Consider the following 20,164-nt stretch of genomic DNA (forward strand, 5'->3'; position numbering starts at 1 on the left):
AATCAGTACAAGGGTTCTTTAGGCGGTGGCAGCCTTTCCTGGACTTTCTGGTGGAGCGGTAGGGAAATAGGCCGACAGCAGCAGCAACCTGGGGAGGGGGGGCGAGGTTTGCTTCGGAGGGAGGGAGAATTGTGTACATGGGTTTGTGGGATGTGGCGGGCGTTGTCTCTTTCCCTTTTGTTGTTTGCTTTTTTTTTTCATTGTTTGCAGTTGCTTTTGCAGTTGGGTGGGTGTTGTTCTTTGGTTTTTAGCATGGTTGTTGTGTTAATATTGTTTTGTTGTTTATATTTTGTGAAAATCTTAATGAAAATTATTATTTTTTTTAAAACTGACAGGTTCATTCATCCCTTGTCCGCACTTATGTCCTAACTCGTGGCCCACTCCCTAACTCCCTGCCACACTCACGTCACAAATCGGATACCACGGGCTGTGAAAGTTATGCTCTCCATCAGCTTAATCTTGTTGATCGTGGATTTCAGATCGGTTTTCGGATCAATAAAACTGTGAAAGCTTAATTCGACTCTTTGAAAGGCAGAATACTGGACAATGGCAAACTGTCTGGGGCAGAAATCACAGTTAGAACAGGTAAACCTCACACCTTCCCACTCCCTCCCCATAGCCCTGTATCAATCCCCAAACTAATCCCACTCTCTCCCCATAGCCCTGTATCAATCCCAAACTAATCCCACTGCCCCACTCTCTCCCCATAGCCCTGTATCAATCCCCAAACTAATCCCACTGCCCCGCTCACTCCCCATAGCCCTGTATCAATCCCCAAACTAATCCCACTGCCCCACTCTCTCCATAGCCCTGTATCAATCCCCAAACTAATCCCACTGCCCCGCTCTCTCCCCATAGCCCTTTATCAATCCCCAAACTAATCCCACTGCCCCACTCTCTCCCCATAGCCCTGTATCAATCCCAAACTAATCCCACTGCCCCACTCTCTCCTCAGAGCCCTGTATCAATCCCCAAACTAATCCCCCTGCCCACTCTCTCCCCATAGCCCTGTATCAATCCCAAACTAATCCCACTGCCCCACTCTCTCCCCATAGCCCTGTATCAATCCCAAACTAATCCCACTGCCCCACTCTCTCCCCATAGCCCTGTATCAATCCCCAAACTAATCCCACTGCCCCACTCTCTTCCCATAGCCCTGTATCAATCCCCAAACTACTCCCACTGCCCCACTCTCTCCCCATAGCCCTGTATCAATCCCCAAACTAATCCCACTGCCCCGCTCTCTCCCCATAGCCCTGTATCAATCCCCAAACTAATCCCACTGCCCCACTCTCTCCCCATAGCCCTGTATCAATCCCCAAACTAATCCCACTGCCCCACTCTCTCCCCATAGCCCTGTATCAATCCCAAACTAATCCCACTGCCCCACTCTCTCCCCATAGCCCTGTATCAATCCCCAAACTAATCCGTCTGCCCCGCTCTCTCACTCAGTCACACACTCACTCACTAACACTCACACTCTAATGTACACTCACTTCCTCACGCACACACATACACACCCTTGCAAACTCTTGCACACTCCCTCAAACACACACTAACATTCACACCCCCTTACACTCACATGCACACACACTCAAACTCACACACATTTACACAAACTCACTTGAAGACACACTCACACACACTTAAACTGACACACATACTCATATACATGCACACACTCTCACGATTATATACACAGTCTCAATCACACAATCGCACTCACAAACCCACTCTCACACACTCAAACTCACAGGCATACTCACACACACTCGCCTCAATCACACTCACACACTGTCTCACACTCACACACTCTCTCACACGCAAACACACTCCTCATGCTCTCACACTGAGACACTCACACATTCACACTACCACACAGACTCAATCACACACTTTCGCGCACATTAACACACTCATGCACAAACTCACACACAGTCGTATGCACACACACACACTCACACTCTCACTCTCACCTCACATACAATCACACAGACTCACACACACACTCACATACAATCACACTCACACAAACATGCTTTCACACTCATCGACACACTCTTTTTCGCACAGACTCACACACACAGTTACCCATGCATATAATCAAAAACACACTCTCACACGCACTCACATGACCTCACACGCACTCTCACACGCACACACTCTCACCTCACACAAAAATCACACACATTCACATACAATCACACAGACACTCACACACGCATTCGCACTCACACACACAGGCAGAAACACACTCTCACATGAACTCACACACACACACTCACATTCACCTCACACAAACAATCACACACACTCACCCTGTCACACACAAACACACGCACTCACACAGACACAAACACACTCACACACACTTTCACACACACACTCTCACCTCACACAACAATCACACACACTCACCCTGTCACACACACACACACGCACTCACACAGACACAAACACACTCACACACACTTTCACACACACACTCTCACCTCACACAACAATCACACACACTCACCCTGTCACACACACACACACGCACTCACACAGACACAAACACACTCACACACACTTTCACACACACTCTCACCTCACACAACAATCACACACACTCACCCTGTCACACACACACACGCACTCACACAGACACAAACACACTCACACACTAACACACACTTTCACACACACACACTCTCACCTCACACAACAATCACACACACTCACCCTGTCACACACAAACACACGCACTCACACAGACACAAACACACACACACACTAACACACACTTTCACACACACACTGTCACCTCACACAACAATCACACACACTCACCCTGTCACACACACACACACGCACTCACACAGACACAAACACACTCACACACAAACACACTCACACACTAACACACACTTTCACACACACACACACTCTCACCTCACACAACAATCACACACACTCACCCTGTCACACACAAACACACGCACACACACTCACACACAGACACAAACACACTCAACACACACTTTCACACACACGCACTCTCACCTCACACAACAATCACACACACTCACCCTGTCACACACACACATGCACTCACACTCACACACACAGACACAAACACACTCACACACTAACACACACTTTCACACACACACACTCTCACCTCACACAACAATCACACACACTCACCCTGACACACACACCGCACTCACACTCACACACACAGACACAAACACTCACTTTCACACACACACTCTCACACACTAACACACACTCTCACACACACACACACACACTCTCACCTCACACAACAATCACACACACTCACCCTGACACACACACACACACTCACACTCACACAGACACAAACACACTCACACACTAACACTCACTTTCACACACACACACACTCTCACCTCACACAACAATCACACACACTCACCCTGTCACACACAAACACACGCACTCACACTCACACACAGACACAAACACACACACACACAGCCACAGATATAGACACACTCTTACACACTAACACACACTCTCACACACACTCTCCCCTCACACAACAATCACACACACTCATCCTGACACACACACGCACTCACACTCACACACAGACACAAACACACACACACACACAGCCACAGACATAGACACACTCTCACACACTAACACACACTCTCACACACACTCTCCCCTCACACAACAATCACACACACTCATCCTGACACACACACGCACTCGCACTCACACACAGCACAAACACACACACACACACAGCCACAGACATAGACACACTCTCACACACTAACACACACTCTCCCCTCACATAACAATCACACACGCACTCACCCTGATGCATGCAGTCACACACACACAGACATAAACACACTCTCACACACACACACACTCTCACACTCACTCACCCTGACACAGACGCGCTGACTCACACACAATCAGTCACACTCGCACACAAACGCTTCCCGTTCTCTCCCCACAGCCCGCATCAATCATCCAGCTAATCCCACTGCCCACGCTGTTCCGATGCCCCCCCCCCCCCTCACCCACCCCCAGCACACTCACGTGCATGGTTTTGTCGGAGCTCTCTATCATGTTCAGCATGAAGCTCTTGTTCTTTTCCAGGTCCTCCTTTTTCAGACTGTTGGAGCCATCGAACAGGAAGACCACGTCCACCAGCACAATGGGACACTCTGCAAAAGGGAGGCAGCGCGTGAGAGAGGGGTTACCACGGGCCCCCCCCCCCCGACTTCGAACCCCACCATGGAGGCCGGAAAACTGGCAACATGTCCCCCGGCGCCCCGAAGGATCTCAGTGGTGAGAAAGAGAAGTGATGGGGCCGCGGGAGACCCCCATGGTGTGCGGAGGAGTCTAGGCCGAGGGAGCAGTGCGTAAATTTAGAGACAGCGGTGAAGTTGGGAGACATTTCTTCCGCATTGATTCCGGGGATGAAAAGGTTGACGGATGAGGAGAGATTAAACAGTTTGGGCTGGAGTTTAGACGGATGAGAAGGGATATCATCGAGGTGTACAAAATACTGAAGGGGATTGATCAAGTAAATGTAGACCAAATGGTTCCCCCCTTGTGGGACAATCTAGATGATAGGTCGCTGATACAGGTTGGCAGGTGGTGGATTTGGAACTGAGATGAGGAGGAACTACTTCTCGTGGAGGGGGTTGAATTTGTGGAACTTGCTGCCCCATAGGGCGGTGGAATCTGAGTCATTAAATAACTTCAAGAAGTAGATAGATAGATTTCTGGGCCGGGATTCTCCCCTACCGGGAGGGGTGGGGGGGTCCCAGCGTGCCTCCCCAAAGGTGCGGAATTCTCCACACATTTAGGGGCTAGGCTTGGGCCGGAGTGGTTGGCACCACACCGACTGGCACCAAAACCGGAGCCAACGGCCTTTGACGCCCGGCGTCAGGGCTGGCCAAAAGGCCTTCGCCGGTTTGCGCATGCGCCGGCGCATCAGCAGCCGCTGACGTCACCACCAGCGCATGGGCGGTAGGGGGTCTCTTCCGCCCCCACCATGGTGGAGGCCGTGGCGGCGGCGGAAGAGAAAGAGTGCCCCCACGGCACTGGCCCGTCTGCCTGCTCGGTGGGCCCCGATTGCGGGCCTGGCCACCGTGGGGGCACCCCCCGGGGTCCGATCGCCCCGCGCCCCCCCCCACCAGGACCCCAGGGGGCCGCTCCCGCCGCCAATCCCGCCGCCACCAGAAGTGGTTGAAACCACGTCGGCGGGAGAGGCCTCTCAGCGGCGGGACTTCGGCCCATCGCGGGCCGGAGAATCGCCGCGGGGGGCACGCCGATCGGCGCGGTGCGATTCCCGTCCCCGCCAATTCCCGGGTGGCGGAGAATTCCGGCCATGGCGAGGGCGGGATTTACACCGGCCCTGGGCGATTCTCCGACCCTGCGGGGGGTCGGAGAATTTCGCCCCTGATTTAAACAATGGGTTGAAGGGATATGGGGAACAGACGGGGGGAGGGGGGGGCATTTGAGACCAGGTGATCTGATTGAATGGCGCAGCGGGCTCCAAGGGCTGATTTGCCAACTTCCGCTCCTAATTCCTCTGTTCCTGTGTTACTGTGAAGGTGGTGCCAGGATGTTGTATATTTGGACTTGCAGAAAACATTTGATGTGGTGCCACATGGCAGGCTGCTTAGCAAATTAAAAACGTTTGGGATTGATGGGTCATTGGCAGCGTGGGCTAAACATTGGCTAAGAGATAGGAAACGGCGGGTAGGTGTAGACGGGCATTTTTCAAACTGAAGATGAGTTGTAAGTGGTGTTCCCCAGGGATCAGTGTTGGGACCTTTGCTTTTTCTGGTTTATATAACTGATTTAGGAGTGGGCGTTGAGAGTAAAGGGCAGGATTCTCCGACCCCCTCCCACCCGGTCGGAGAATCCCTGGTGGGGAGTGGGGCGGCACGAATCTCGCCCCGGCGACGGCTGCCATGTTCTCCCGCGCCGTTTTTCGGGCAGGGGCGGGATTCCCGGCACGCCGGTCGGGGCCGCCCCCGGCAATTCTCCCGGCCCCGATGGGCCGAGTGGCCATCCACTTTTGGCCAGTCCCGCCGGCTTGCATTACTGATGGTACCACACGGTGGGACCTGGCAGGCAAGTCGGCAGGGGAGGTCATCAGGGGAGCGCGGGGAGCGATCCGAACGCGGGGGCCCTACAGTGGCCTGGCCCCCGATCGGGACCCACCAATCTGCGGGGGGGGGGGGCCTGTGCCGTGGGAGGGGGGCACTTCTTCCTTCCGCGCGGGACCGTGTAGGGCTCTGCCACGGCCGGCGCGGAGAAGAGCACACCCCGCGCATGCGCCAAAATGCGCCGCCGGTCTGCGCATGCGCGGAATCACGCCGGCGGTTCTGCGCATGCGCGAGATTATGACGGCCGCTCCGAGCATGCGCAAAATCGCACCATCCCTTCGGCGCCAGCTGGAGCGGCGCCAACCCCTCCGCCATCCACCGAGCCCCCGAGACATGTGAGAATTCCGCACCTTGGGGGCCCGTTGACGCCGGAGCCGTTGGCGCCGGTTTTCACGCCGGCGTGGGGAGTTAGTCCCCGGGAGGGAGAATCCCGGCCAAAGTCTCTAAATTTGCAGATGGGGAGAATAGTGAATCGTAAGGATGACGCTGAGCAACTTCAGAGGGGCACTGACAAGTTGGCCACATGGGCAGACACTTGAAAGACCAATTTCAAATCATCGAAATGTGAGGTAAGCATTTTGGGAGACGGTACAGGTGTGGTGCTTTGTGTTGCTAAATTCAGGATGGTTTGTGCCGTGTTCACAAGAACAAGTAGCTATTAAATTGAACAAAGCTATAAATTTATTAACACTACTAAATTAGACTCGACACTTACCCCGGAGAACAAGTAATCTACACTCATCCACTACTAATCTCTACACTATTACATGAACTATGATCTGCTCTCACTCACACTATCTTTCCTTCAGTCTATTCTCCAGCTATCTCCTTCACTTCTCCCCCACAAGGCTCAGCATCAATGTCTTCTAGACTTGGAGATCTAGCTCCATCTAGTGGTTGAGATGGACATTACATTAACACTTGTAGCTTTTACATTTATGATCATGTCACAACATGGGGGAGACAATTTAGGCTCAATAGTCCAACGTTGAGGAGGGTGGGGCGGGGGGTGGGGGATGCAAGAACAGAGGGACCTCGGGGTTCAAGTGCACGATTCTCTGAAGGATGCCAGGCAAGCTGAAACAGTTGTTCAGAAGGCTTACAGCATCCTTGGGTTTACAAATAGAGGCAGAGAGTTTAATAGCAAGGAAGCGATGCTGCACCCCTACAAATCATTGGTCACCACATTTGGAGGATTGTGTTCAGTTCTGGGCACCTGATTTAAGGAAGGGTGTTTAAGCCCTGGAGAGAGTACGGAGGAGATGTACTGGATACCAGGAATGCGGACTTTTAGACACCAGGAAAGATGGGAGAAATTGGGCTTGTTGTACTTGGGGTAGAGAAGATTAAGAGGCCTTATTGAGGTGTCCAAAATGATGGACAATGTTGACAGGGTAACGAAGGATATTCTGCTTCCACTGATTGGTAAGTCAGTGACGAGGGGGATGGGGAGGGGGGGGGGGGGGGGGGTGCGGGGGCCATGATTTCAAGATGGCCAGCGAGAGAGCTGGGAGTGAGCTGCGGAGAAAGGTCTTTACTCAGAGAGTTGGGGTTTGGAATGCGCTGCCTGGGAGAGAGGTGGAGGTGGATTCCGCAGGAGGCTTCAAAGAGAGCTGGATATATATTCGATTCATTTACGGAGACGGGGAAATGGGCCTAGCCCCGGGTAGCTCGTGTGGGAGCCGGCGCAGACACGATGGGCTGAACGGCCTCCTTCTGTGCTGTAAGTAACAAAGATAACTCGAAGGCAGGTAAAGGTTTCAGACCGCCTCTTCACAGGACTAAGCAATGGAAAAAACGTTGGATTAAAGCAGTGAGATTGAGAGAATTCTGTCATTTCGGAAACGTGGCACATTCGAGGGGCGATCAGTCACACAGCAGCCAGAGGGGCTCCGTCGAGAAGGGGTCACGTTTGGTGGGTGTTACACCCTCTTCATGTACAAATGTTGCAAGTAGGGGTCAGTACTGAGGGAGTGCCGCACTGTCAGAGGGTCAGTACTGAGGGAGTGCTGCACTGTCAGAGGGTCAGTACTGAGGGAGTGCGGCACTGTCAGAGGGTCAGTACTGAGGGAGTGCCGCACTGTCAGAGGGTCAGTACTGAGGGAGTGCTGCACTGTCAGAGGGTCAGTACTGAGGGAGTGCCTCACTGTCAGAGGATCAGTACTGAGGGAGTGCTGCACTGTCAGTGGGTCAGTACTGAGGGAGTGCCGCACTGTCAGAGGGTCAGTACTGAGGGAGTGCCGCACTGTCAGAGGATCAGTACTGAGGGAGCGCCGCACTGTCAGTGGGTCAGTACTGAGGGAGTGCTGCAGTCAGAGGGCCCGGACTGAGGGAGCGCCGCACTGTCAAAGGGTCAGTACTGAGGGATTGCCGCACTGTCAGAGGGTCAGTACTGAGGGAGTGCTGCACTGTCAGAGGGTCAGTACTGAGGGAGTGCCGCACTGTCAGAGGGTCAGTACTGAGGGAGTGCCGCACTGTCAGAGGGTCAGTACTGAGGGAGTGCTGCACTATCAGAGGGTCAGTACTGAGGGAGTGCTGCACTGTCAGAGGGTCAGTACTGAGGGAGTGCCGCACTGTCAGAGGGTCAGTACTGAGGGAGTGCTGCACTATCAGAGGGTCAGTACTTTTTTTTAAAATTTAGAGTACCCAATTATTTTTTCCAATTAAGGGGGCAATTTAGCGTGGCCAATCCACCTACTCTGCACATTTTTGGGTTGTGGGGGCGAAACCCACGCAGACACGGGGAGAATGTGCAAACTCCACACGGACAGTGACCCAGAGCCGGGATCGAACCTGGGACCTCAGCGCCGTGAGGCGGTTGTGCTAACCACTAGGCCACCGTGCTGCCCTTCAGAGGGTCAGTACTGAGGGAGTGCTGCACTGTCAGAGGGTCAGTACTGAGGGAGTGCTGCACTGTCAGAGGGTCAGTACTGAGGGAGCGCCGCACTGTCAGAGGGTCAGTACTGAGGGAGTGCTGCGCTGTCAGAGGGTCAGTACTGAGGGAGTGCTGCACTGTCAGAGGGTCAGTACTGAGGGAGTGCCGCACTGTCAGAGGGTCAGTACTGAGGGAGTGCCGCACTGTCAGAGGGTCAGTACTGAGGGAGTGCCGCACTGTCAGAGGGTCAGTACTGAGGGAGTGCTGCACTGTCAGAGGGTCAGTGCTGAGGGAGTGCTGCACTGTCAGAGGGTCAGAACTGAGGGAGTGCTGCACTGTCAGAGGGTCAGTACTGAGGGAGTGCTGCACTGTCAGCGGGTCAGTACTGAGGGAGTGCCGCACTGTCAGAGGGTCAGTACTGAGGGAGTGCCGCACTGTCAGAGGGTCAGTACTGAGGGAGTGCTGCACTTTAGAAAATCAATTAATATCTTGAAAGTTTCTGGGGTAGGTCTCTCCCTCTCACATCGCTCTCTCTCTGACTCCCTGCCCATCACTCTATGTTTCTATCTCTCCATTTTTCTGTCTGTCTGTCTCTCGGTCTCTCTCCAACTCTCTTTCCCCTACTATCTCACTCTCTCCGCCTCCTTGTCTGTCCCAACCACTGTCTCTCTGGCCTGATCTCTCTCTCTCTTGCTGTCTCCTCTCTCTCAGTTTCTCTCTGTCTATCCCTCATTCTCTCTCTCTCTCTGTCTGACTCGTTACCTGCCTCTCTCTCCATGCGTCCTGCCGTGGAACCTCTTTCTGTCTCGCACTCTCTCTCTCTATCTCCATTTCTCTCTCTCCCTCTGACTCTCCCTCTCTATCCCTCTCTCTTCCCCACACCCTCATATTGTTTCCCTCTCTCTCCCTCCCTCTCTCTCTATCTCTCTGTCATGATTCAAAATCAATGCTCACCTTCAATTCCAGGATTGAGTTGGCCGAGTGTACGGAGTTGGTTATCGAATAGGTAGCAGGTGCCACTGACGTGGATGTTCGAGGCACAGGGCTGGGCGACATTGGCGGCACAGGCCTGGAGGGAGGGAGGGGGGGAAGCACAGAGTCAGGATAGTGAATAGAGAGGACGTGTGGGTCCCAGAAACAGCTACTGAGAGATTCCCCTGTGGGCGAAGACCCACTGAGCACCCAGAGCCCATTCCCATCACCCACTGAGCACCCAGAGCCCATTCCCATCACCCACTGAGCACCCACAGCCCATACCCATCACCCACTGAGCACCCACAGCCCATACCCACCCACTGAGCAACGACAGCCCATACCCATCACCCACTGAGCACCCACAGCCCATACCCACCCACTGAGCACCCAGAGCCCATATCCACCCACTGAGCACCCACAGCCCATACCCATCACCCACTGAGCACCCAGAGCCCATACCCACCCACTGAGCACCCACAGCCCATACCCACCCACTGAGCACCCACAGCCCATACCCACCCACTGAGCACCCACAGCCCATACCCATCACCCACTGAGCACCCACAGCCCATACCCACCCACTGAGCACCGACAGCCCATACCCATCACCCACTGAGCACCCATAGCCCATACCCACCCACTGAGCACCCACAGCCCATACCTATCACCCACTGAGCACCCACAGCCCATACCCACCCACTGAGCACCCACAGCCCATACCCACCCACTGAGCACCCACTGCCCATACCCATCACCCACTGAGCACCCACAGCCCATACCCATCACCCACTGAGCACCCACAGCCCATACCCACCTACTGAGCACCCAGAGCCCATATCCACCCACTGAGCACCCAGAGCCCATACCCACCCACTGAGCACCCACAGCCCATACCCACCCACTGAGCACCCAGTGCCCATACCCATCACCCACTGAGCACCCAGAGCCCATACCCACCCACTGAGCACCCACAGCCCATACCCACCCACTGAGCACCCAGTGCCCATACCCATCACCCACTGAGCACCCACAGCCCATACCCATCACCCACTGAGCACCCACAGCCCATACCCACCTACTGAGCACCCAGAGCCCATACCCACCCACTGAGCACCCACAGCCCATTCCCACCCACTGAGAACCCACAGCCCATACCCACCCACTGAGCACCCACAGCCCATACCCACCCACTGAGCACCCAGAGCCCATACCCATCACCCACTGAGCACCCAGAGCCCATACCTATCACCCACTGAGCACCCACAGCCCATACACATTCCCCACAATCACTACCACCCCAACATCCCACCTCCTGCATATCCCCCTCCCCCACCAGTCCCACTCACCCTACCTTCCCGCTCCCCACCATTCCTATTCCAAGTTATATCCTCTTTAGCAGCAGAGTCCCTCCCAAGCCTGTTTTCTTCCATTGGGTACTGAGGGTCAGAGGTCTGGGAACCTGTGTTTACCTGGGGTCAGAGGTCAGCGAGCTTTGGCTTTATGGGGGCTCCTGGACAGGGTGTCTCCGAGTATTCTGGAATAGAGGGAGAGATTCCCCCATTCCAGAAATCTCACAGTGGGTGCCACATTCACTGCCTTTTGCTCTCTCACAGAAGGAGCTTCAATCAGAATCAAGACTAACTCAGGACTGGCCCCTGGGTGCAGGGCCAACAACACAGATTCAGTGACAGGAGGGAGTGCTGCACTGTCAGAGGGTCAGTGCTGAGGGAGCGCCGCACTGTCAGAGGGTCAGTACTGAGGGTGCTGCACTGTCAGAGGGTCAGTACTGAGGGTGCTGCACTGTCAGAGGGTCAGTACTGAGGGAGTGCCACACTGTCAGAGGGTCAGTACTGAGGGAGTGCTGCACTGTCAGAGGGTCAGTACTGAGGGTGTGCTGCACTGTCAGAGTGTCAGTACTGAGGGAGTGCTTCACTGTCAGAGGGTCAGTACTGAGGGAGTGCCGCACTGTCAGAGGGTCAGTACTGAGGGAGTGCTGCAGTGTCAGAGGGTCAGTACTGAGGGAATGCTGCACTGTCAGAGGGTCAGTACTGAGGGAGTGCTGCAGTGTCAGAGGGTCAGTACTGAGGGAATGCTGCACTTCAGAGGGTCAGTACTGAGGGAGTGCTGCAGTGTCAGAGGGTCAGTACTGAGGGAGTGCTGCACTGTCAGAGGGTCAGTACTGAGGGAGTGCCGCACTGTCAGAGGGTCAGTACTGAGGGAGTGCCGCACTGTCAGAGGGTCAGTACTGAGGGAGTGCTGCACTGTCAGAGGGTCAGTACTGAGGGAGTGCTGCACTGTCAGAGGGTCAGTACTGAGGGAGTGCCGCACTGTCAGACGGTCAGTGCTGAGGGAGTGCCGCACTGACAGAGGGTCAGTACTGAGGGAGTGCTGCACTGTCAGAGGGTCAGTACTGAGGGAGTCCTGCACTGTCAGAGGGTCAGTAATGAGGGAGTGCTGCACTGTCAGAGGGTCAGTACTGAGGGAGACTCGCACTGTCAGAGAGTCAGTACTGAGGGAGTGCCGAGTGCCGCACTGTCAGAGGGTCAGTACTGAGGGAGTGCAGCACTGTCAGAGGGTCAGTACTGAGGGAGTGCTGCACTGTCAGAGGGTCAGTACTGAGGGAGTGCTGCACTGTCAGAGGGTCAGTACTGAGGGAGTGCTGCACTGTCAGAGGGTCAGTGCTGAGGGAGTGCCGCACTGTCAGAGGGTCAGTACTGAGGGAGTGCTGCACTGTCAGAGGGTCAGTACTGAGGGAGTGCTGCACTGTCAGAGGGTCAGTACTGAGGGAGTACTGCACTGTCAGAGGGTCAGTACTGAGAGAGTGCCGCACTGTCAGAGGGTCAGTACTGAGGGAGTGCCGCACTGCCAGAGGGTCAGTACTGAGGGAGTGCCACACTGTCAGAGGGTCAGTACTGAGGGAGTGCTGCACTGTCAGAGGGTCAGTACTGAGGGAGTGCCGCACTGTCAGAGGGTCAGTACTGAGGGAGAGCCGCACTGTCAGAGGGTCAGTACTGAGGGAGTGCTGCACTGTCAGAGGGTCAGTGCTGAGGGAGCGCCGCACTGTCAGAGGGTCAGTACTGAGGGTGCTGCACTGTCAGAGGGTCAGTACTGAGGGTGCTGCACTGTCAGAGGGTCAGTACTGAGGGTGCTGCACTGTCAGAGGGTCAGTACTGAGGGAGTGCCACACTGTCAGAGGGTCAGTACTGAGGGAGTGCTGCACTGTCAGAGGGTCAGTACTGAGGGTGTGCTGCACTGTCAGAGTGTCAGTACTGAGGGAGTGCTTCACTGTCAGAGGGTCAGTACTGAGGGAGTGCCGCACTGTCAGAGGGTCAGTACTGAGGGAGTGCTGCACTGTCAGAGGGTCAGTACTGAGGGAGTGCTGCAGTGTCAGAGGGTCAGTACTGAGGGAATGCTGCACTTCAGAGGGTCAGTACTGAGGGAGTGCTGCAGTGTCAGAGGGTCAGTACTGAGGGAGTGCTGCAGTGTCAGAGGGTCAGTACTGAGGGAATGCTGCACTGTCAGAGGGTCAGTACTGAGGGAGTGCCGCACTGTCAGAGGGTCAGTACTGAGGGAGTGCTGCACTGTCAGAGGGTCAGTACTGAGGGAGCGCCGCACTGTCAGAGGGTCAGTACTGAGGGAGTGCTGCACTGTCAGAGTGTCAGTACTGAGGGAGTGCTGCACTGTCAGAGGGTCAGTACTGAGGGAGTGCTGCACTGTCAGAGGGTCAGTACTGAGGGAGTGCCGCACTGTCAGAGGGTCAGTACTGAGGGAGTGCTGCACTGTCAGAGGGTCAGTACTGAGGGAGTGCTGCACTGTCAGAGGGTCAGTACTGAGGGAGTGCCGCACTGTCAGACGGTCAGTGCTGAGGGAGTGCCGCACTGACAGAGGGTCAGTACTGAGGGAGTGCTGCACTGTCAGAGGGTCAGTACTGAGGGAGTCCTGCACTGTCAGAGGGTCAGTAATGAGGGAGTGCTGCACTGTCAGAGGGTCAGTACTGAGGGAGACTCGCACTGTCAGAGAGTCAGTACTGAGGGAGTGCCGAGTGCCGCACTGTCAGAGGGTCAGTACTGAGGGAGTGCAGCACTGTCAGAGGGTCAGTACTGAGGGAGTGCTGCACTGTCAGAGGGTCAGTACTGAGGGAGTGCTGCACTGTCAGAGGGTCAGTACTGAGGGAGTGCTGCACTGTCAGAGGGTCAGTGCTGAGGGAGTGCCGCACTGTCAGAGGGTCAGTACTGAGGGAGTGCTGCACTGTCAGAGGGTCAGTACTGAGGGAGTGCTGCACTGTCAGAGGGTCAGTACTGAGGGAGTACTGCACTGTCAGAGGGTCAGTACTGAGAGAGTGCCGCACTGTCAGAGGGTCAGTACTGAGGGAGTGCCGCACTGCCAGAGGGTCAGTACTGAGGGAGTGCCACACTGTCAGAGGGTCAGTACTGAGGGAGTGCTGCACTGTCAGAGGGTCAGTACTGAGGGAGTGCCGCACTGTCAGAGGGTCAGTACTGAGGGAGAGCCGCACTGTCAGAGGGTCAGTACTGAGGGAGTGCCGCACTGTCAGAGGGTCAGTACTGAGGGAGTTCCGCACTGTCAGAGGGTCAGTACTGAGGGAGTGCTGCACTGTCAGAGGATCAGTACTGAGGGAATGCCGCACTGTCAGAGGGTCAGTACTGAGGGAGTGCCGCACTGTCAGAGGGTCAGTACTGAGGGAGTGCCGCACTGTCAGAGGGTCAGTATTGAGGGTGTGCCGCACTGTCAGAGGGTCAGTACTGAGGGAGTGCCGCACTGTCAGAGGGTCAGTACTGAGGGAGTGCCGCACTGTCAGAGGGTCAGTATTGAGGGTGTGCCGCACTGTCAGAGGGTCAGTACTGAGGGAGTGCCGCACTGTCAGAGGGTCAGTACTGAGGGAGTGCCGCACTGTCAGAGGGTCAGTACTGAGGGAGTGCCGCACTGTCAGAGGGTCAGTACTGAGGGTGCCGCACTGTCAGAGGGTCAGTACTGAGGGAGTGCTGCACTGTCAGAGGGTCAGTACTGAGGGAGTGCCGCACTGTCAGAGGGTCAGTACTGAGGGAGTGCTGCACTGTCAGAGGGTTAGTACTGAGGGAGTGCCGCACTGTCAGAGGGTCAGTACTGAGGGGGTGCTGCACTGTCAGAGGGTCAGTACTGAGGGAGTGCAGCACTGTCAGAGGGTCAGTACTGAGGGTGCCGCACTGTCAGAGGGTCAGTACTGAGGGTGCCGCACTGTCAGAGGGTCAGTACTGAGGGTGCCGCACTGTCAGAGGGTCAGTACTGAGGGAGCAGCGCACTGTCAGAGGGTCAGTACTGAGGGAGTGTCGCACTGTCAGAGGATCAGTACTGAGGGAGCTGCACTGTCAGAGGGTCAGTACTGAGGGAGTGCCGCACTGTCAGAGGGTCAGTACTGAGGGAGCTGCACTGTCAGAGGGTCAGTACTGAGGGAGTGCCGCACTGTCAGAGGGTCAGTACTGAGGGAGTGCCGCACTGTCAGAGGGTCAGTACTGAGGGAGTGCCGCACTGTCAGAGGGTCAGTACTACGGGAGTGCCGCACTGTCAGAGGGTCAGTACTGAGGGAGCGCCGCACTGTCAGAGGGTCAGTCCTGAGGGAGCAGCGCACTGTCAGAGGGTCAGTACTGAGGGAGTGCCGCTCTGTCAGAGGGTCAGTACTGAGGGAGCTCTACACTGTCAGAGGGTCAGTACTGAGGGAGCTGCACTGTCAGAGGGTCAGTACTGAGGGAGTGCCGCACTGTCAGAGGGTCAGTACTGAGGGAGCGCCGCACTGTCAGAGGGTCAGTACTGAGGGAGTGCTGCACTGTCAGAGGATCAGTACTGAGGGAGTGCCGCACTGTCAGAGGGTCAGTACTGAGGGAGTGCCGCACAGTCAGAGGGTCAGTACTGAGGGAGTGCAGCACTGTTAGAGGGTGAAGTGTAACAGACCGTGCTCTCTCCTGTGCTCTTGTCCGTGTTAACAAAGTCCAGGATCCTGTTTGTTTGACACTTCGCCCCCACTGCCTCCCCCTGACTCAAGGGACAAGTGCCCGATTCTCAATCCTGTAAATCTACCCCCCCCCCCCCCCACCCCCCCGGGCGTCGCTCCGCAATCCTGTCGCTGCTCACCACCAGTTGCGTTGCCGAAGCTGCCACTGTCGACAGGCTGGCGTTCCCGAGCCCACCTGTCAGCAAATAAAAGGGAAAACGTGTCAAATCCCGCCTCACCATGAAGCTGAGCACACGGACCCCCTGGGCGTGGGTGGCAGGCCCACTTCGCAAGGCCCCACATGACCATTTAGTAGCATCTCCTAAGGCCGGATTGCGAATATGGCTCTGAGTGGGAGGGGAGGAAGGTTGTTGGGTGGGGGTGTTGGGGTTGGCGATGGGTAAGGCATGGCGAGGGGGGGGGGGGGGGGGGGGCGGCGAGCATCTCGTTGGGCGGGAGCGGTTCAATGGCCAACTTCTTCCCAAGGCCAAGGGGTCACAAGGTGAGGTTGTGGAAATTAGCTGAAAGATGATTGGCTATGTTTCCCTCACCCTCCTGTCTTGCTGATTGGTCCCTTTGCCAGGGGTCATTTGGTCTGTTCCTATGGGGGGGGGGGCGGTGGCGGAGTCAATCGGCCACGGTTTCTGGTTTGACGGGGGTTTCAAAGGGTCATGTAGTCTTGCTGTGTGTGTGGGGTCAAACAGTCAAGTTTTATGGGTGCACTGGGGGTCACGGAGGCCTTCCCGCTGGTCGCCGCAGCCCCGGGGGACGCCCTGCGGCTGTACAAGGCGCAGCTGCTCGAGGAGGAGGTGGCTGCAGCAGCGGAGTGGGCAGCAGTGGAGTGGGCAGCAGCAGAGCGGGCAGCAGCGGAGTGGGCAGCAGCGGAGTGGGCAGCAGCACAGCGGGCAGCAGCGGAGTGGGCAGCAGCGGAGTGGGCAGCAGTGGAGTGGGCAGCAGTGGAGTGGGCAGCAGGGGAATGGGCAGCAGTGGAGTGGGCAACAGTGGAGTGGGCAGCAGCGGAGTGGGCAGCAGCAGAGTGGGCAGCAGCAGAGTGGGCAGCAGTGGAGTGGGCAAGAGTGGAGCGGGCAGCAGCAGAGCGGGCAGCAGCGGAGTGGGCAGCAGTGGAGTGGGCAGCAGCAGAGTGGGCAGCAGCGGAGTGGGCAGCAGCGGAGTGGGCAGCAGCGGAGTGGGCAGCAGTGGAGTGGGGAGCAGCGGAGTGGGCAGCAGTGGAGCGGGCAGCAGCGGAGTGGGCAGCAGCGGAGTGGGCAGCAGTGGAGTGGGCAGCAGTGGAGTGGGCAGCAGTGGAGTGGGCAGCAGGGGAATGGGCAGCAGCGGAGTGGGCAACAGTGGAGTGGGCAGCAGCGGAGTGGGCAGCAGTGGAGTGGGTAGCAGTGGAGTGGGCAGCAGCGGAGTGGGCGGCAGCAGCATAGCGGGCAGCAGCAGAGTGGGCAGCAGCAGAGTAGGCAGCAGTGGAGTGGGCAGCAGTGGAGTGGGCAGCAGTGGAGTGGGCAGCAGTGGAGCGGGCAGCAGTGGAGTGGGCAGCAGTGGAGCGGGCAGCAGTGGAGCGGGCAGCAGTGGAGTGGGCAGCAGTGGAGTGGGCAGCAGCAGAGTGGGCAATGTCCGAACGGGCAGCAGCGGAGTGGGCAGCAGTGGAGTGGGCAACAGCGGAGTGGGCAGCAGCGGAGTGGGCAGCAGCGGAGTGGGCAGCAGCGGAGTGGGCAGCAGCGGAGTGGGCAGCAGCGGAGTGGGCAGCAGCGGAGTGCGCAGCAGTGGAGTGGGCAGCAGCGGAGTGGGCAGCAGTGGAGTGCGCAGCAGTGGAGTGGGCAGCAGTGGAGTGGGCAGCAGTGGAGCGGGCAGGAGTGGAGCGGGCAGCAGTGGAGCGGGCAGCAGTGGAGTGGGCAGCAGCAGAGTGGGCAATGTCCGAACGGGCAGCAGCGGAGTGGGCAGCAGTGGAGTGGGCAGCAGCAGAGTGGGCAATGTCCGAACGGGCAGCAGCGGAGTGGGCAGCAGCAGAGTGGGCAATGTCCGAATGGGCAGCAGCGGAGTGGGCAGCAGTGGAGTGGGCAGCAGCAGAGTGGGCAATGTCCGAACGGGCAGCAACGGAGTGGGCAGCAGTGGAGTGGGCAGCAGTGGAGTTGGCAGCAGTGGAGTGGGCAGCAGCGGAGTGGGCAGCAGCAGAGTTGGCAGCAGTGGAGTGGGCAGCAGCGGAGTTGGCAGCAGTGGAGTGGGCAGCAGCGGAGTGGGCAGCAGCAGAGTGCGCAGCAGCGGAGTGCGCAGCAGTGGAGTGCGCAGCAGTGGAGTGCGCAGCAGTGGAGTGCGCAACAGTGGAGTGGGCAGCAGTGGAGTGGGCAGCAGTGGAGTGGGCAGCAGCGGAGTGGGCAGCAGCGGAGTGGGCAGCAGCGGATTGGGCAGCAGCGGAGTGCGCAGCAGCGGAGTGGGCAGCAGTGGAGTGGGCAGCAGTGGAGTGCGCAGTAGTGGAGTGGGCAGCAGTGGAGTGGGCAGCAGCGGAGTGGGCAGCAGCGGAGTGCGCAGCAGTGGAGTGGGCAGCAGCAGAGCGGGCAGCAGCAGAGTGGGCAGCAGTGGAGTGCGCAGCAGTGGAGTGGGCAGCAGCGGAGTGGGCAGCAGCGGAGTGGGCAGCAGTGGAGTGGGCAGCAGTGGAGTGGGCAATGTCCGAGTGGGCAGCAGCGGAGTGGGCAACAGCGGAGTGGGCAGCAGTGGAGTGGGCAGCAGTGGAGTGGGCAATGTCCGAGTGGGCAGCAGCGGAGTGGGCAGCAGCGGAGTGGGCAGCAGTGGAGTGGGCAGCAGTGGAGTGGGCAATGTCCGAGTGGGCAGCAGCGGAGTGGGCAGCAGCGAGTGGGCAGCAGCGGAGATGGGGCCAGCGGTAACAGCCAGTCCACAGGATGGAGGATGATGACAAGCTGCTCTACGATGAGCTCGGTGCTCCACATCGTTTGACAATGTCTGACTCCTGCCCACGGTAGCACCTTCCACCGCCCACCTGGGTGATCCGTGCACACGAGATGGCCAATCCATCACACGGTGCCATTGGATCCCTGGTGCGACGGTGTAGGGCAGTGGTGGGGAGCTGAGGTGGGGGAGGATGAGGAGCCCAACCATTCCTCCCCTCCAACCCTTCCATGGCCAACCCAGGCCAGCCCACCCCTCACACCCATCAGGCAGAGCACCGAGACAGGTTGTAACGGTTGTAACAGGTGTTTAATGTGTCATATCATAGAATTTACAGTGCAGAAGGAGTCCATTCGGCCCATCGGGTATGTACCGGCTCCTGGAAAGAGCACCCTATCCAAGGTTAACACCTCCACCCTATCCCCATAAACACGTAACCCCACCCAACACTAAGGGCAATTTTGGACACTAAGGGCAATTTATCATGGCCAATCCACCTAACCTGCACATCTTTGGACTGTGGGAGGAAACCGGAGCACCCGGAGGAAACCCACGCAGACACGGGGAGGATGTGCAGACTCCGCACAGACAGTGACCCAAGCCGGAATCGAACCTGGGACCCTGGAGCTGTGAAACGACTGTGCTATCCACAATGCTACCGTGCTGCCGTAGACTCCGCACAGACAGTGACCCAAGCCGGAATCGAACCTGGGACCCTGGAGCTGTGAAACGACTGTGCTATCCACAATGCTACCGTGCTGCCATGTGAGAGTACCTTTAAAAAATGGGTGTTTATTACTGCAGTGATGTCAGAGAGTGGGTGGAACTGGGCTGTCTGTCAGCTTCTTACTTTCATTTTAGGCTGTTTGCTGCAGGCTGTGTTTTAGTTTCGTTTTCAGTGTTGGAGCTGAAGCCAGACAGAGCAGGTGTACTGCTGTTCTCTCTGCCATCAAATGACTATCTCTTGATCATTTGGTCAATTCAGAATTATAAATGTTTTCAGTAGTGAATTTAAACCCGATGTGCTTCTGGGAAAAGGTGTTTTAAGTCTTATGGATGTTAAAAGGCAAGCTTAAAGGATTACTTAGTGTTGTATTCTTTGGAGGTTGTATTCGAATTGATGGTTGCTAAGATGTTGCCAAGATATACCAACTAAAAGGAAGGACGGTAGAAAGGGAAAATCGACCGTGGATATCTGAGGAAATAAGGGAGACTATCAAATTGAAGGAAAAAGCATACAAATTGGCAAAG

General features: G+C 56.6%; 1 protein-coding gene across 1 annotated transcript in view; it reads right to left on the reverse strand.

Moving 5' to 3' along the window:
• Positions 1-241: 241 nt before the first annotated feature.
• The window catches only part of LOC119955131 (integrin alpha-M-like), a 57,042-nt gene continuing 37,119 nt past the window's right edge, over positions 242-20,164 (reverse strand). Inside the window, exons 4-7 of the mRNA XM_038781035.1 lie at positions 16,147-16,202; positions 10,003-10,117; positions 4,087-4,214; positions 242-554 (exon numbers count right to left, since the gene is read on the reverse strand). Coding sequence (XP_038636963.1) covers positions 402-554; positions 4,087-4,214; positions 10,003-10,117; positions 16,147-16,202 — 452 coding nt within the window. The 3' untranslated portion in view covers positions 242-401. The remainder of the gene's footprint in view (positions 555-4,086; positions 4,215-10,002; positions 10,118-16,146; positions 16,203-20,164) is intronic.

The sequence above is a fragment of the Scyliorhinus canicula genome, chromosome 20 (genome assembly GCF_902713615.1).
Source record: "Scyliorhinus canicula chromosome 20, sScyCan1.1, whole genome shotgun sequence".
NCBI lineage: Eukaryota > Metazoa > Chordata > Chondrichthyes > Carcharhiniformes > Scyliorhinidae > Scyliorhinus > Scyliorhinus canicula.